The sequence below is a fragment of the Rattus norvegicus genome, chromosome 5 (genome assembly GCF_036323735.1).
Source record: "Rattus norvegicus strain BN/NHsdMcwi chromosome 5, GRCr8, whole genome shotgun sequence".
Lineage (NCBI taxonomy): Eukaryota > Metazoa > Chordata > Mammalia > Rodentia > Muridae > Rattus > Rattus norvegicus.
The window spans coordinates 30418183-30430559 of NC_086023.1; the positions used below are offsets into that span (position 1 = coordinate 30418183).

Here is a 12377-nt window from a genome sequence, read left to right on the forward strand (position 1 = left end):
GGCTGGGCTGGACTCTTAGAGGTCCTGAGTTCAATTCCCATCAATCACATGGTGGCTCACCACCGTTTGTAATGTGATCTGATGCTTCTGGTGTTTGAAGACAACTACAGTGTACTCATACATACATAAAATAAATCTTAAAAAAAATAAAAAAAGTCAAGGGCCAGATGGTTTTAGTTCAGAATTCTACCAGACTTCTAAAGAAGAGCTAATACCAATACTCTATGAACTATTCCACAATAGAAACAGGAAGAACATTGCCAAATTTATTTTATGAGGCCAGTCACCCTGATACGTAAACCACACAAAGACTCAACAAAGAGAATTACAGTCTAATTTCCTCATGAACGTTGATGCAAAAGTAATAAAATACCTGCAAATTGAATTCAAGAACATATCAAAAAGATCATGCACCATAATAAAGCAGGCTTTATCCCAGAAATGCAGGGATGATTCAACATAAGAAAATCCATCATAAAAACGTATCCACTATATAAACAAACTGAAAGAAAAAAAACCCTACATGATCATGTCAGTAGATGCTGAAAAAGGCTTTGACAAAATCCAACACCCCTTCATGTTAGAAGTCTTGGAGACATCTGGGAGTCAAGGGACATAACTAAACACAATAAAGGTAATATACAGCAAGCTAATAGCCAATATCAAATTAAATGAAGAAAAACTTAAAAGAATTCTATGAAAATCAGGGACAAGACAAGGCTGTTCATTTTCTCCTATCTCTTCAATATAGTACTTGAAGTTTTAGTCAGAGCAATAAGACAACTAAAAGAGACCAAGACAACATAATTTAGAAAGGAAGATGTCAAAGTTGCTATTTGTGGATGGTATGATAGTAAACATTAGTGACCCTAAAAATTCTACCAGGGAACTCCTAGAGCTGATAAAAACCTTTAGCAAAGTTGCTGAACACAAAATTAACTAAAAAAAAAATTTAAACAACAACAAAGCCCAGTAGCCCTGCTATATTCAAATGTTAAATAGGCTGAGAAAGAAATTACCTCAAGTGAGCAATAGGTAGGCCAAGAACTTCAAGTCTTTGAAGAAAGAAAGAACATATCAGAAGATGTAAAGATCTCTCATTCCATGAATTAATGGGACTAAAACAGTAAAAACACCCATCTTACCAAGATAAGTCTACAGATTGAATGCAATTCCCACCAAAATTCCAACACAACTCTTTATAGACCTTGAAAGATCAATACTCCATTTCAGATGGAAAAAAAGAAAAACCCAACCAAACAAAAAACAGGATATCTAAAACAGTCTTGTGTAAAACTTCTGGAGCTACCACCGTCCCTAATCTCAAGCTGTACTTCAGAGCAATAGCAATAAGAACCATGGTACTGGCACAAAAACAGGTTGATCAATGGAATTGAATCAAAGACCCAGAAATAAACCCATATACCTATGGACAACTGATTTTTGATAAAGAAGACAAAATTCTACAGTGGAAAAAGCATCTAAAACAAATGTTGTTAGTCTAACTGGATGACTGCATGTAGAAGACAAATCAGCGAACAGATTCATATTTATCATCCTACACAAAGCTCAAGTCCAAATGGATGAAAGACCTCAACATAAAACCAGTTGCACTGAAAAGAAAGTGGGAAATATCCTTGAACATATTGGTACAGGAGACATTTTCCTGAACAGAACAATAGCTCAGGCATTAAAATCAAGTATAAATAGGACTTCTTGGAATTGAAAAAACTCTGTAAGGCAAACGGTATTATCAAAAGGACAAAACAACAGCCCACAGATTGGGAGAAGATCTTTACCAGCTCCACATCTGATAGAAGGCTGATAACCAAAATATATAAAAAACCCAAGAAACTAAACATCAACAAACCAAATAACCCAATTAAAAAACAGGGTACAGATAGAAAGACAGTTCTCAACAGAGGAATCTCAAATAGCTGAGAACTTAAAGAAATGTTCATCACCCTTAGCCATCAGGGAAGTGCAAATCAAAGAACACTAAGACTCCATCTTAAACCTCTCAGAAGGGCTAAGATCAAAAACACAAGTGACAGCTCAGGCTGGTGAGGATGTGGAGTAAGGGGAACATTCTTCACTGCTGTTGGCAGTCTAAACTTGAATAGTCACTTTGAAAGTCAATATGGCAGCTTTTCAGAAAATTAGGACTAGATCTATATCAATCCAAGCATATAAACAAAGGATGTCTTACCATACCAAAAAGATAATACTCAACCATGTTCGTAGCAGCTTTATTTGTAATAGCTAGAAACTGAAAACAATCTAGATGTCCCTCAACTAGTGAATAAAGAAAATGTAACATTTACACAGTGGAGTATTCAGCTATTAAAAACAATGACTTTAAGAACTTTGCAGGCAAATGGACGGGACTAGAAAAAATGCTAAGTGAGGAAATTCAGACCCAGAAATACAACCACGGTATGTCCTCACATAAGTGGATATGAGCCATTAGGTAAATAACCATGCTGCAACCCACAGACCAAAGAAGTTAAGTAGCAAGGAGGGCTCAAGGAGGAGGAGGTGTATGACTCTCCCTCAGAAGGAGAAAAAGAATTGGCATCAGGTGGGCAGGGGAGCAGACTTCATGGGGGCGGGGCTGAGAACAGGAGGGATCTGCGGAAAGATGCAGAGAAAGAGTGCTGGGAAAACCAATCGAAATTACTGGGGTGGAATCTTTGGGACAAACTAGAAACCTAGGGCAGTGGAAACTACCAGGAAGCCATGGAAGCCATGGGGTGACTCTAGCCAAGACTCCAAGCAATGGGGGACATGGAGCCTGAAGTAGCCATTTCCTGTTACCAGACAAGATTTGCAATAGAGGACAACCCAGTCACAAAACTTTGGATCTACAATTTGTCCCGCCTATAAGAAGTACAGGGGTAAAGGTGGGGCAGAAATTGAGGGAAAGGCCAACCAATTACTGGTCTGGCTTGAGACCTACACCATGAGAGGGAGTTCACCCCAGAACTGTTAATGATACTTGCCAACTGGAGCCTAGCATAACCATCATCAGACAGGCTTCACCCAGCAACTGATGGAAACAGATGCAGAGACCAAATATTACATGGAGCTTGGGAAAACCTGCAGAAGCCAGGGAGGAAGGATTGTAGAAGCCTGAGGGATCAAGGACACCTCAAGAAAACCTATAGAATCAACTAACCTGGGCCCATAGGGGTCCACAGAGATTCAACTGTCAACCAGAGAGCATGCATGACCTAGGCCCTCTGCACATATGTACAGTTGTGCAGCTTGGTCATCATGTAGGACTCCTCCATGTGGGAATAGGGGGCCTCTCTACTGTCTGCTTTTGGGACCCTTTGCCCCTATTGGGCTGCCTAGTCTAGCCTCAAGAGGAGAACTATTGCTTAGTCTTGATGCAACTTGATATGTCAAGGCTGGTTGATACCCATGGGAGGTCTTCCATTTTTTGAGGAGAAAGGGAGGAGAAATAAATGGAGTGGGGAGTGGGGTGGACTGGGAGGAAAGGAGGAAGGGGAAACTGCACTTGGAATATAAAGTAAATTAATTAATATAGCCCCTTTAACGCACCATTATATGTGGGACAGTTGAAAGACCCTGGTTCCTGGTTGAGGAGGTTTGGAACTCCAGTGACTTTGAGGGACCATAGGCGTTTCCCCTGACTTCTAGGAAACCAGGCCAGTCACAAGCCCACAGTCCTCCATAGATTTGTGAGTATCAGTTACATAAAGGCAATACCCCAAGCCCCTTCACAGGTAGAGGACCTGACCACAGGTCAAGACAGATCTCCATTATAATGAGGTACCTAAAGGCCTGGAGGCTTAGTCAATGAATTTCCCTTCCCAGACACTCCTCCCTGCAAAAGGTATTTAATCTCAGACCCACTCTGAGAAGGGGAGTATGATTTTACTCATCCACTTTCTTCATGATGATAAAGGTCTTAAAATCATGGACTGGCTCTTTTAATTGGGATCTGCCATGAGGATCTGTAGAGAAGCCCTTCACCTACAGAGCAGCCTAATCTCTGGCAGAAGGCCTCCCTGCACTCCCAGCAGCACCTGCCACCAAGCTCAAGTCTACTGCAGTCAAGCCAAGGGCTCCCCACAGCGGGGCCAGCCAGAAATCTCCCCTTCTTCTCCTTTGACTCAGGGCTAGATCCAGCCCTGCACTGGGACAGCATTCCAGCGGCGCCTGGATGCCCAAGAGTCTGAGAACCAGACAGCCCTGGCCTCCTGGTAGGCCGGGGACCCTGTGCCACCTCCGGCTATCCGGTGACTCAGACTGCACTGCTGCTTCCCGGCACCCATGGCGGTGTCCCATGGCTTCTCAGCCTGGCGGCATGGGGTTAAGTATGGTCAAACTTCCCTGCCTTCCAAGTGGCCCGAGTTCTGTGACAGAGCAGACCACACCCCCCCCCTTAACCTACAGTTGTATTCATAATTAGATTTGATAAATTTTGGTCTATAATTCTTTTTAGTTTAAGAACTCTAGGTTAACAATCAGTATGTTATTTTTTCCTTCACTTTAAGTAAGGTTAGACAACATTCTGTATGAAGTTAATTACCTTTATGTCCTTTATTTTCTGCTTTTCAAAATTGTCAATAGTTTCCTCCAGATGACGAGTGGTGCGGGTAGCATCAATTGTGGCTCTCTGTAATTCAGTTTCTGCCTAAAAACATGAATGCCCCAACAAAAACCTTCTTCAGAATCCAGTAGATGAATCTTTTGGTGAAAGTTACTATTTTACTGTTGGCTTTCTGGCCTAAAAGTGTAAACTGTTCAAATTTACCTTTTACCACATACAACGAAAGCACTATATTTATAGTATGCACAACACAGAGCTTTACGTTTGTTGAGAGGTATTTAATCTCAAACAACAGTCCTTTCTTCAAAACCTACTTCCCTGTTACTCATGGCTATACTGTAAAACTACTTTCTGTTTTCTCCACTTCCTTCTACCTCCCTCTGTGCTGTTTGTCTCACTGTTCTTTCCCTCAAAGACAAGACTTGTAACTGGTTACTGTTCTCAGTGTATTAATCTAATACAGATTATCTGTATTATATATATCTAATACAGATATATATATATATATCTCACTAATATATTAAATGGCAAGTTTTAATGTTTTGCTTTATACATGCATTCCATACTATCTAGATCTGTGTTGTAAAATCAATTATCACAGCCACTATCTATATATAACTATTCACTTATAGATTATAAGACTTTCTTTTTAAAAAGCTGTTTTCTAATACTCTAGTCTATATTAAGAATTTAGGCACATACAGCAGGAACGGTACTGGTAAGTACAGAAAATTCCAATTTAATCATGTTATTTCTCTTTAAGCATCATTTCCTTTAGAACAATAGTTGCTACCAGACATTAAAAGTTGTCTTAAGCAGTACCAACAATTAAAAAAAAAACATACCTCAGTTTCATTAGATTACTCCTAATAAAGTTTTGTTTTTTATATTAAAATTATATTTGCTCTATAGTCATATCATTTAATATGAACTTGTCATCAAAGTTTTGAGATATAATACTCTGTGATTTAGCTATTGCTTCCTCTTAAAAGAATCTGTAAGTTGAAACAAGTAAACGGGTTTACTCTCAGGATCCATTTCTTGACACACCAATTTATTGCCCACCTGCGACTGAGAATTTTCATAAAGGAAAAAATACATTTCAAAGGGAACTGAACACTGTAAAGTCAAGTCATATACCCTTATAAAATTGTTCTTACAATTAGTGTAAGTACATAACTTTAGGATACTAAGCACTTTAAAGTATGTAACTTGTATCTGTATTTGCTTATATCTACCATATAAAACATAGTTTTAAAAAAGACTTAATCCTAACTAGTATTAAAAACTATTTAAATACATTTCTGGGCTTTTTTTTTTTAAAACAGAAAATTCAAATGTAGAGTCCCTTTGAAGTTTTGTTCTGAAAATGGCTGTCAGTTACTTGATTTCTGATTTTTTTCCTGAGAATACTTGGACTGACTCCTAATGACTACAATATATGATATACAGTTCTTGTGACTTTTATTTTGTATCCTGTTTTTGTCCTCATTTCCTTATATTTTAGTTTAAGAATTGCAAGTCTCTTTAGGGACTGGTTAGCCTAGAAAAGCATAGGAATCTGAATAGCTGGGGTCTTGAACCTGACAAATTCTATCCTTTTCTAAGGTCTGAAATCCTTTTTCTGAGCAGAGGACTCCCAGAGCCAGTCTTTAGCAAAGAAAATATGCATGTCTGATTGTTATTATATTTACTCAAAACTGCTCAAAATTCTACAACAAATCAATCTTGAGTAAGAACTGTTAAGACAGTTCTCTGAACAAGCAGCAGTATATCCAGTTAGCCAAGACTTTCAAAGATGGTAACGGGGAAGCCGCATGGATGCTCTCAAACAGCATTACAGCCATTCAGAAGTCATCTGGCACCTTGGGGTGGACAGCAGATCCCAGGATTATCTTCATTATACTCCGACTCATTTATACCCTGAACTTTAGCATACTACTGAGTAAACATTCGAGTTGTAAGGGTCTATCTTCACATCTGGTAAAAATACTCTGATGCTCCTGACTATTTTTATGTTTATATTTAATACATTTACATGTATAATGCGGTTTATGCTCTAGTTTCAGGTTATTTAAGTCGGTCTTAACTAGTGAGCAGAACAATTCACCTATAACAGTAACGTGTTTTTCCCACCTTGTTTGAGGTATGCCGTAAGGACTGCTCCTTCCTCTACAGCAGTGTTAACAAAGCATTGTAAGTCAGAAAAGTTTGACTTAGCAGTATATTCATTTCTATGTTAAAGATCAATATGAAACTTATGATTCAATCAACAACTATGCAGGATTACAGATGTTATATATTTTTTTCTTTTTTCTTTATTTCGGAGCTGGGGACTGAACCCAGGGCCTTGTACTTGCTAGGCAAGCGCTCTACCACTGAGCTAAATCCTCAACCCCCAGATGTTATATTTTACCAGCTTTCATATTCTTCACCCCAAGAACAAAACAAATTTTGATTGCTGACTTAGTTCTTAAACACTGATAAATCTCTAGATGACAGAGATCTCTAATTGTCAGGCATGAACTTTTAGCATTCTCTAGTTTGTTCAGCTTGCTTAAAAAAGACTGTGGTTTGAAATCCTAAGCTCCGATAAATGTCCAATACATTTTCTGCACCAGCCCAACTTAAATACCTTTTTCTTTTTTAAAAGGTTGGGTGTATATACCTTTGGTCTAAAGAAAGACAGGCCAGGTAAATGGTGCAGTCCTAAATCACTGCCCAGGGGACTCCCTTCAGGAATGAAGGTGTTCTTCAACATCCAGTGCCCCAAAAGAGCCACTCCTTATTGGTGTCGGGCTGGCCTGGCCTGGGCAGAACTAACCTTGAGCAGGAGGCGACTCAGGTAAGTTAGAATGGGGAATGATGGCAGGGAGCTGTTAGTGCTTTCTACCAGCACTGCATATGTTTGCTGGTCATCAACGAAACATATTTTAGTTCAGGATGTAATTGTTTTCTAGAAGCTCCTTTTTATTTTTATAACAGACATTCCTATTTAGATACCATGTGTCTTGCTATGAGCTTAATTATACTGAAATCTCCTGAAGGTTTGAATAAAGTTATCACTATGATTTCATGTAAATGTTTTTTGATGAAGGACATTGTGGGAAAATTTCCCCCTCCCTTAAAAGTGCTGCAGGCAGGGCGCTGAGTCATTAGCATTTACTTTTTAATTTACCCTGAAAACATCAACATTTCTGAGTGCACTGGAGGGTAGTCAATCATGAAAAACAAACAGTACTGGGTTAGGAGAGGGGACTACTTTACAGCTGCCTAGTTTCTATTGTGAGGATTTCTAAATGGGATTCTTTTTGCCACTGACATGAAAATTCTCCACTTAGAACTAGAGATGTATAATTTCCATATACATTTACTTTTGTACTGCATACCCCACAAAACCTTTTTCTAAAAAGACCAAAATCCAAAGGATACAATTACATGTCGATCCGATGGGTTTCGCTGGCGTGTCCTTTCTAACTGAGATAACTGTTTGGCTTCTCGATTCCTTGCTGTTAATGTTGCTTTGAGATCATCCTGTAAATAAGCATTTTCTCAGTAAAACATTCTACAGTAAGAATGGAAGAATATTTGCTTGACTTTGGTACTGTGAGCATAGGAGTTATGAGTACTGTAGAGCGGTGTGTGTGTACATGAGAGCCTATGTGTTTTATTGATATTTTCTCAAGACACAATATGAATGGAAAATGAGCCATACAAATACATGGCTATAATATTGGTTGTGGTGATGCTTACATGAACATTATAAAAACCAAGCACTGAAAAATAATTTTATTTTGTGTAAATTTTACTCCAAGTTGATTTCAAAAGCAGTTTGTCAGAAATACAAGTCACCATTCTTTAAAACAAAAAATATATAAACATATTCATATTTTAAATGTTTAAAATACATTATTTTTATTGCCAAGATAGACTATTAGTGTACTTAGGAAGCTTGGTAAAAATGCTTTATTATTTTTAAAGATCCAAGAAAATCTTTCTCAAAGTATATAAAAAGAATAATTGTATGTTATTTTCTATTTGTTATGAAAAAGACAAAACCTCATACCTTGTCATAATACCAAGTAGATAAAAAAATGGACTGACTTACTCGTTTCATCTTTACAATGGTCCCATAAGCTTTCAAAGGTTCAACTACTTTGGCTTCAAGTCTTTCAACCTATTGAAAATTATATAAAATATAACTGAAAAGAAACATAGAAATATCAAAATTTAAATCCTGAAATAAAGATCTACGTTGTTTAATCTGAAATAAATAATGCACAGGCTAATAAGTCTCGAAATTTTAAGTTACAGCTTTCAGAGGTTTAAGGCATCCATAGTTTCAGTACGGTTACCATTTTTATGTGTTCAAACGTATACTGTCAGATATTACAGACATCACGGATACTGACTCCTAATTCAGATAGCTCAACTGTCCAGAAAAATCAAAGGTGAAACATACAGCGAGGAACATTTAGAGGAACAAACCCTCAAAAGCAAACAGCTTCGGGATGATATATCAAATCCCAGAGAACAAGATCAGTGGGCTTAGTGTTGCCCATCTGCCAAACTCTACAGCTGATCTCTTTTCATCAAGAATTAAAGTTTCTCAAACTCATTTAAATTTTCATCACAAAGTAATAGCAATTCTTTTAATAACATTAGTAAAAGGAACTGAAGAAAAAATTTATACAAATACATATACAAGAAAACGATGGGGCACTGAAACTTTGTCAGGGTGAGCAAGGAAATGACATCTATTCCTAAAACAAACATTTTACAGCAAATAAAATCCTTTTGAAAAAATGACACGTTTACCTAATCAATCCATTTTATTTCATGTCAATTCTTTAGTTTCTAGAGATGATGTTATGTGGATGTTTCATTTTGAAAGAGTTTAGGAAAATGTAAAAAATAATGACTTAACTATTCAGAATTCTGAGATAAGTGTTATGAATATTCAGGACAGCGTAATGCACAGCAGCTCAGACTCCACACTGTGAGGTTTATCCACGCCTGCTCTAACAGTTTCCCCTGTCTCTCCCTTGCCTACCTTTGCCATGTTCATTAGCATCTCCACCATTTGGTAAGCAGGGAAACAGAGCAGAGCAAATGCAAATCAGTCCACTTTGCTATTTGATAACTAGCATAAAAAATTTCTAGAAAGGGGAAATTACTGGTAAAAATAGAACTTTAGGGTTATCTGTGAGTAAAAACTATTTCTGAAACATTCAGTCTCCAGTTACCATGTATAACTGAGTATTGCTTGTTATAGAAGAAGTGTATGCCAGGAACTCAAGATTTTTCTTACAGGTATCCCTGAGTGATTAGTACTCAAGTTTTGTATGCATAATGATGACAAGTTCATATTATTTCTCTCGTTTTAATTTTCAGTAAAATTGTTTTAGGCTTTAGACATGAGAAAGATCAATGGGACTTGTTACAAAAGTTAAAAAAGCAATGGAGTTTGAACATGCCAACTTTTGTTAAGCTAGCTGGCATCTAAAAGAAGTACGTGAAAGTGCTTATGCAGTATTAAGAAAATATTGGTTTTTAAAAAAGATCTCCCAAGATCAAGGCTCTGGTCACTCAAAGCAAACACACAGCTAATCTCTCGGCTGTACCACTTGGTTTGCTTCTTGCTCAACTTCCAAACCATGGTAATATCAGCAACATGTAGCCCATCCGTTAGTAATTTGTTATCATCTTGACATGTTCAGCATTTCCATCTCTAGTCATTCTTTAAAACGCACTTGGCCCACCCAAGCCGTAGAGATGCTTTCCTTCCCCACGAGTGCTTATGCCTGCTCCCTGTTATCCTGCTGGCAAATGTAGCTGTAAACTCAAGACTTCAAACACACCTGCCGTTTAGGTTGAAAGCTATCTGGTCATAGAAAGGTTCCGAATAGAGGACCCACGGTGTTACAAATAGTAAAGACATTTATCAAGGGAACTTTTACCACTGCTAGGTAGGTTACCACGGAACGTCCACAATGCCTACACACTACTTCTTGGGCCAATGACACCAGAACCTCACTTCATACCTCTGCCTGGCGGTAATCTTGAAGTTTGGCAAACTCATCGGCAAAGTCTTTCAGACCCTGCTTTAAATTTGGGGTCTCGGTAGAGGCATACAGGTTGATTTCATTCACCAGGAGGTCGGCTTTGTCTCGAAGCCTGGCAGTTTTCCGTACATAAGCAGCAAAGATTTGGCAAAGCTCTCCAAAATGCTTCTCCACATTTGTGACAGCATCCTGCAGTTGTTTTGTTTGAGCGTCTCTAGAAAAAGGAGACACAGAACACTGTTCTTAAAACAGTAAGATGGTGTCCCGGTTAATTTTATATGCAAACATTCCCGGGATATCCTGAAGCCCTGAAGGGCAACATTCCCAACTCTCCCAAAGGTCCGCCCTTCTCTAGGACCTCATGCAGGTCTAGCCTAGGACCTTGCAGGCCTGGGGAAGGGCCCGGGCCCGGTGGACCGTGAAGGAGCGGCCTCCTGGGCTCTGTACCGCGGCGGGGCCGGGTCCAGCTCCTGAGGACCGGTCGGCCCGCAGACTCTCTCGGCCGCGGAGCGCCACGGGGACCGTGCGGCCTCCTCCAGCCCCTGCCGGCTTCCAGGCCCTAGGCCCCGCTTCTCTCGCCCACCCGGCCCTCTCCCTCCGCCGGCCTGCACGACGAGGCCTCGGGTGGTTACCGGTCATCCAGATTACGCCTCAACATCTTGCCTTTCGCGCCGCCGGGGACCCGGGATGGGAGCCCAACGAGCGCGGCTCCGGGCCGCCAGGGCGCGCGGGAGCAGGAGACGCCGCCACTTCCACCGGGAGCCGAGAGCGCGCCTGGCGCGCCGCCGCTCCTGTCCGGCGTTTCCGTGGCGACGCGGCGCGCGCCCCGGCGGTCAAGAGAAGGGCAAGGGAGACCAGAGGGCATTGGGCTGATGGAACATCAAGCATCCTCCTTCAGTGCAGCTCTCTAGCCCTTCGGGGCCGCTGGAAGCAAAGGAGGAAAAACAACCCACCAGCAACCGGAAGGGGAATGTGAAAATAAAGGTGAATGGGGTTCAGGCTCTGCTTCTGGATGTGCGGACTTAATGCCCTGCTTGTCCCCGCTTCTTTGTTAAATAATGTGTGGCTCGTGGAAGCTGCCTTTGGGAAAGAACCGCTCTACTCTATAAGTTAGATTTCTATTGCTGTGACAAAAATCAGGTTGGGAAGGAAAGGGTTTCTTTGGCTAACAAAGTCACAGTTCTTTGAGGATCTCAAGACAGGAACCTGGAGGCAGGAACTGAAGCAGAGGCCATGGAGCAACACAGCTTGCTGGCCTATTCAGTTGACTTTCTTCTATACCTCGGGACCACTTGCACAGGGCCGATACTGTCTACAGTATTTCCTGGCCCTTCCACATCAATCATCAATCTAGAAAACAGCCTACCGATCAATCTGACAGGGACATTTTCTGAATCTAAGTTCCCTCTTTTCAAGTAACTCTAACTTTGGACAAATAAATCAAACAGAAACGAACAACAATAACGAAACCAAACAAAATAACATCAGCAACGAATCTAGGCAGCCCAACAGAGCCTACTGCTTCATCATTAAATTTCATCTCTTCCCCCTGCAGTTAACTGAGTTTCTACTTTGTGAAAAAGATTGTTAGACCCAACTGAAGCGTGGGCCTGAATGAAACCCCCCCCCCCAGTTAAAAGAGACACAGATAATCTGGAGCCTTCCTTTAACTTCTGAGGTGGAGGCTTCTCTTCTGAGTGAACTCATAGTCCAACTTCGAGCTTTGTCTG

At 40.2% G+C, this 12377-nt stretch overlaps 2 protein-coding genes across 14 annotated transcripts in view; one reads left to right on the forward strand and one right to left on the reverse strand.

The window, feature by feature from the left end:
* The window catches only part of Cibar1 (CBY1 interacting BAR domain containing 1), an 18446-nt gene extending 6858 nt beyond the window's left edge, over positions 1-11588 (reverse strand). The window contains exons 1-7 of one of the 8 annotated variants that reach the window (XR_010051710.1): positions 11280-11586; positions 10627-10861; positions 9636-9656; positions 8691-8759; positions 8015-8116; positions 6719-6797; positions 4562-4666 (exon numbers count right to left, since the gene is read on the reverse strand). Coding sequence is in view for 7 of the 8 variants with exons in the window: in XM_063261264.1 (XP_063117334.1) it covers positions 7368-7493; positions 8015-8116; positions 8691-8759; positions 9636-9656; positions 10627-10861; positions 11280-11512 (786 nt within the window). In the remaining variant the exon portion in view is untranslated. Of the gene's footprint in view, positions 1-4561; positions 4667-5301; positions 5654-6718; positions 6798-7367; positions 7494-8014; positions 8117-8688; positions 8760-9509; positions 9657-10626; positions 10862-11279 lie in introns of those variants that run through there. The other 7 variants (XM_063261262.1, XM_063261265.1, XM_063261266.1 and 4 more) reach the window with 7 other exon arrangements.
* The window catches only part of Rbm12b (RNA binding motif protein 12B), a 112673-nt gene that overhangs the window by 23427 nt on the left and 76869 nt on the right, over positions 1-12377 (forward strand). For all 6 annotated transcript variants that reach the window (XM_039110939.2, XM_039110940.2, XM_063287576.1 and 3 more), the window contains one exon: positions 1-11631. This exon is cut by the window's left edge. The gene's annotated coding sequence lies outside the window, so the exon portion shown is untranslated. The remainder of the gene's footprint in view (positions 11632-12377) is intronic.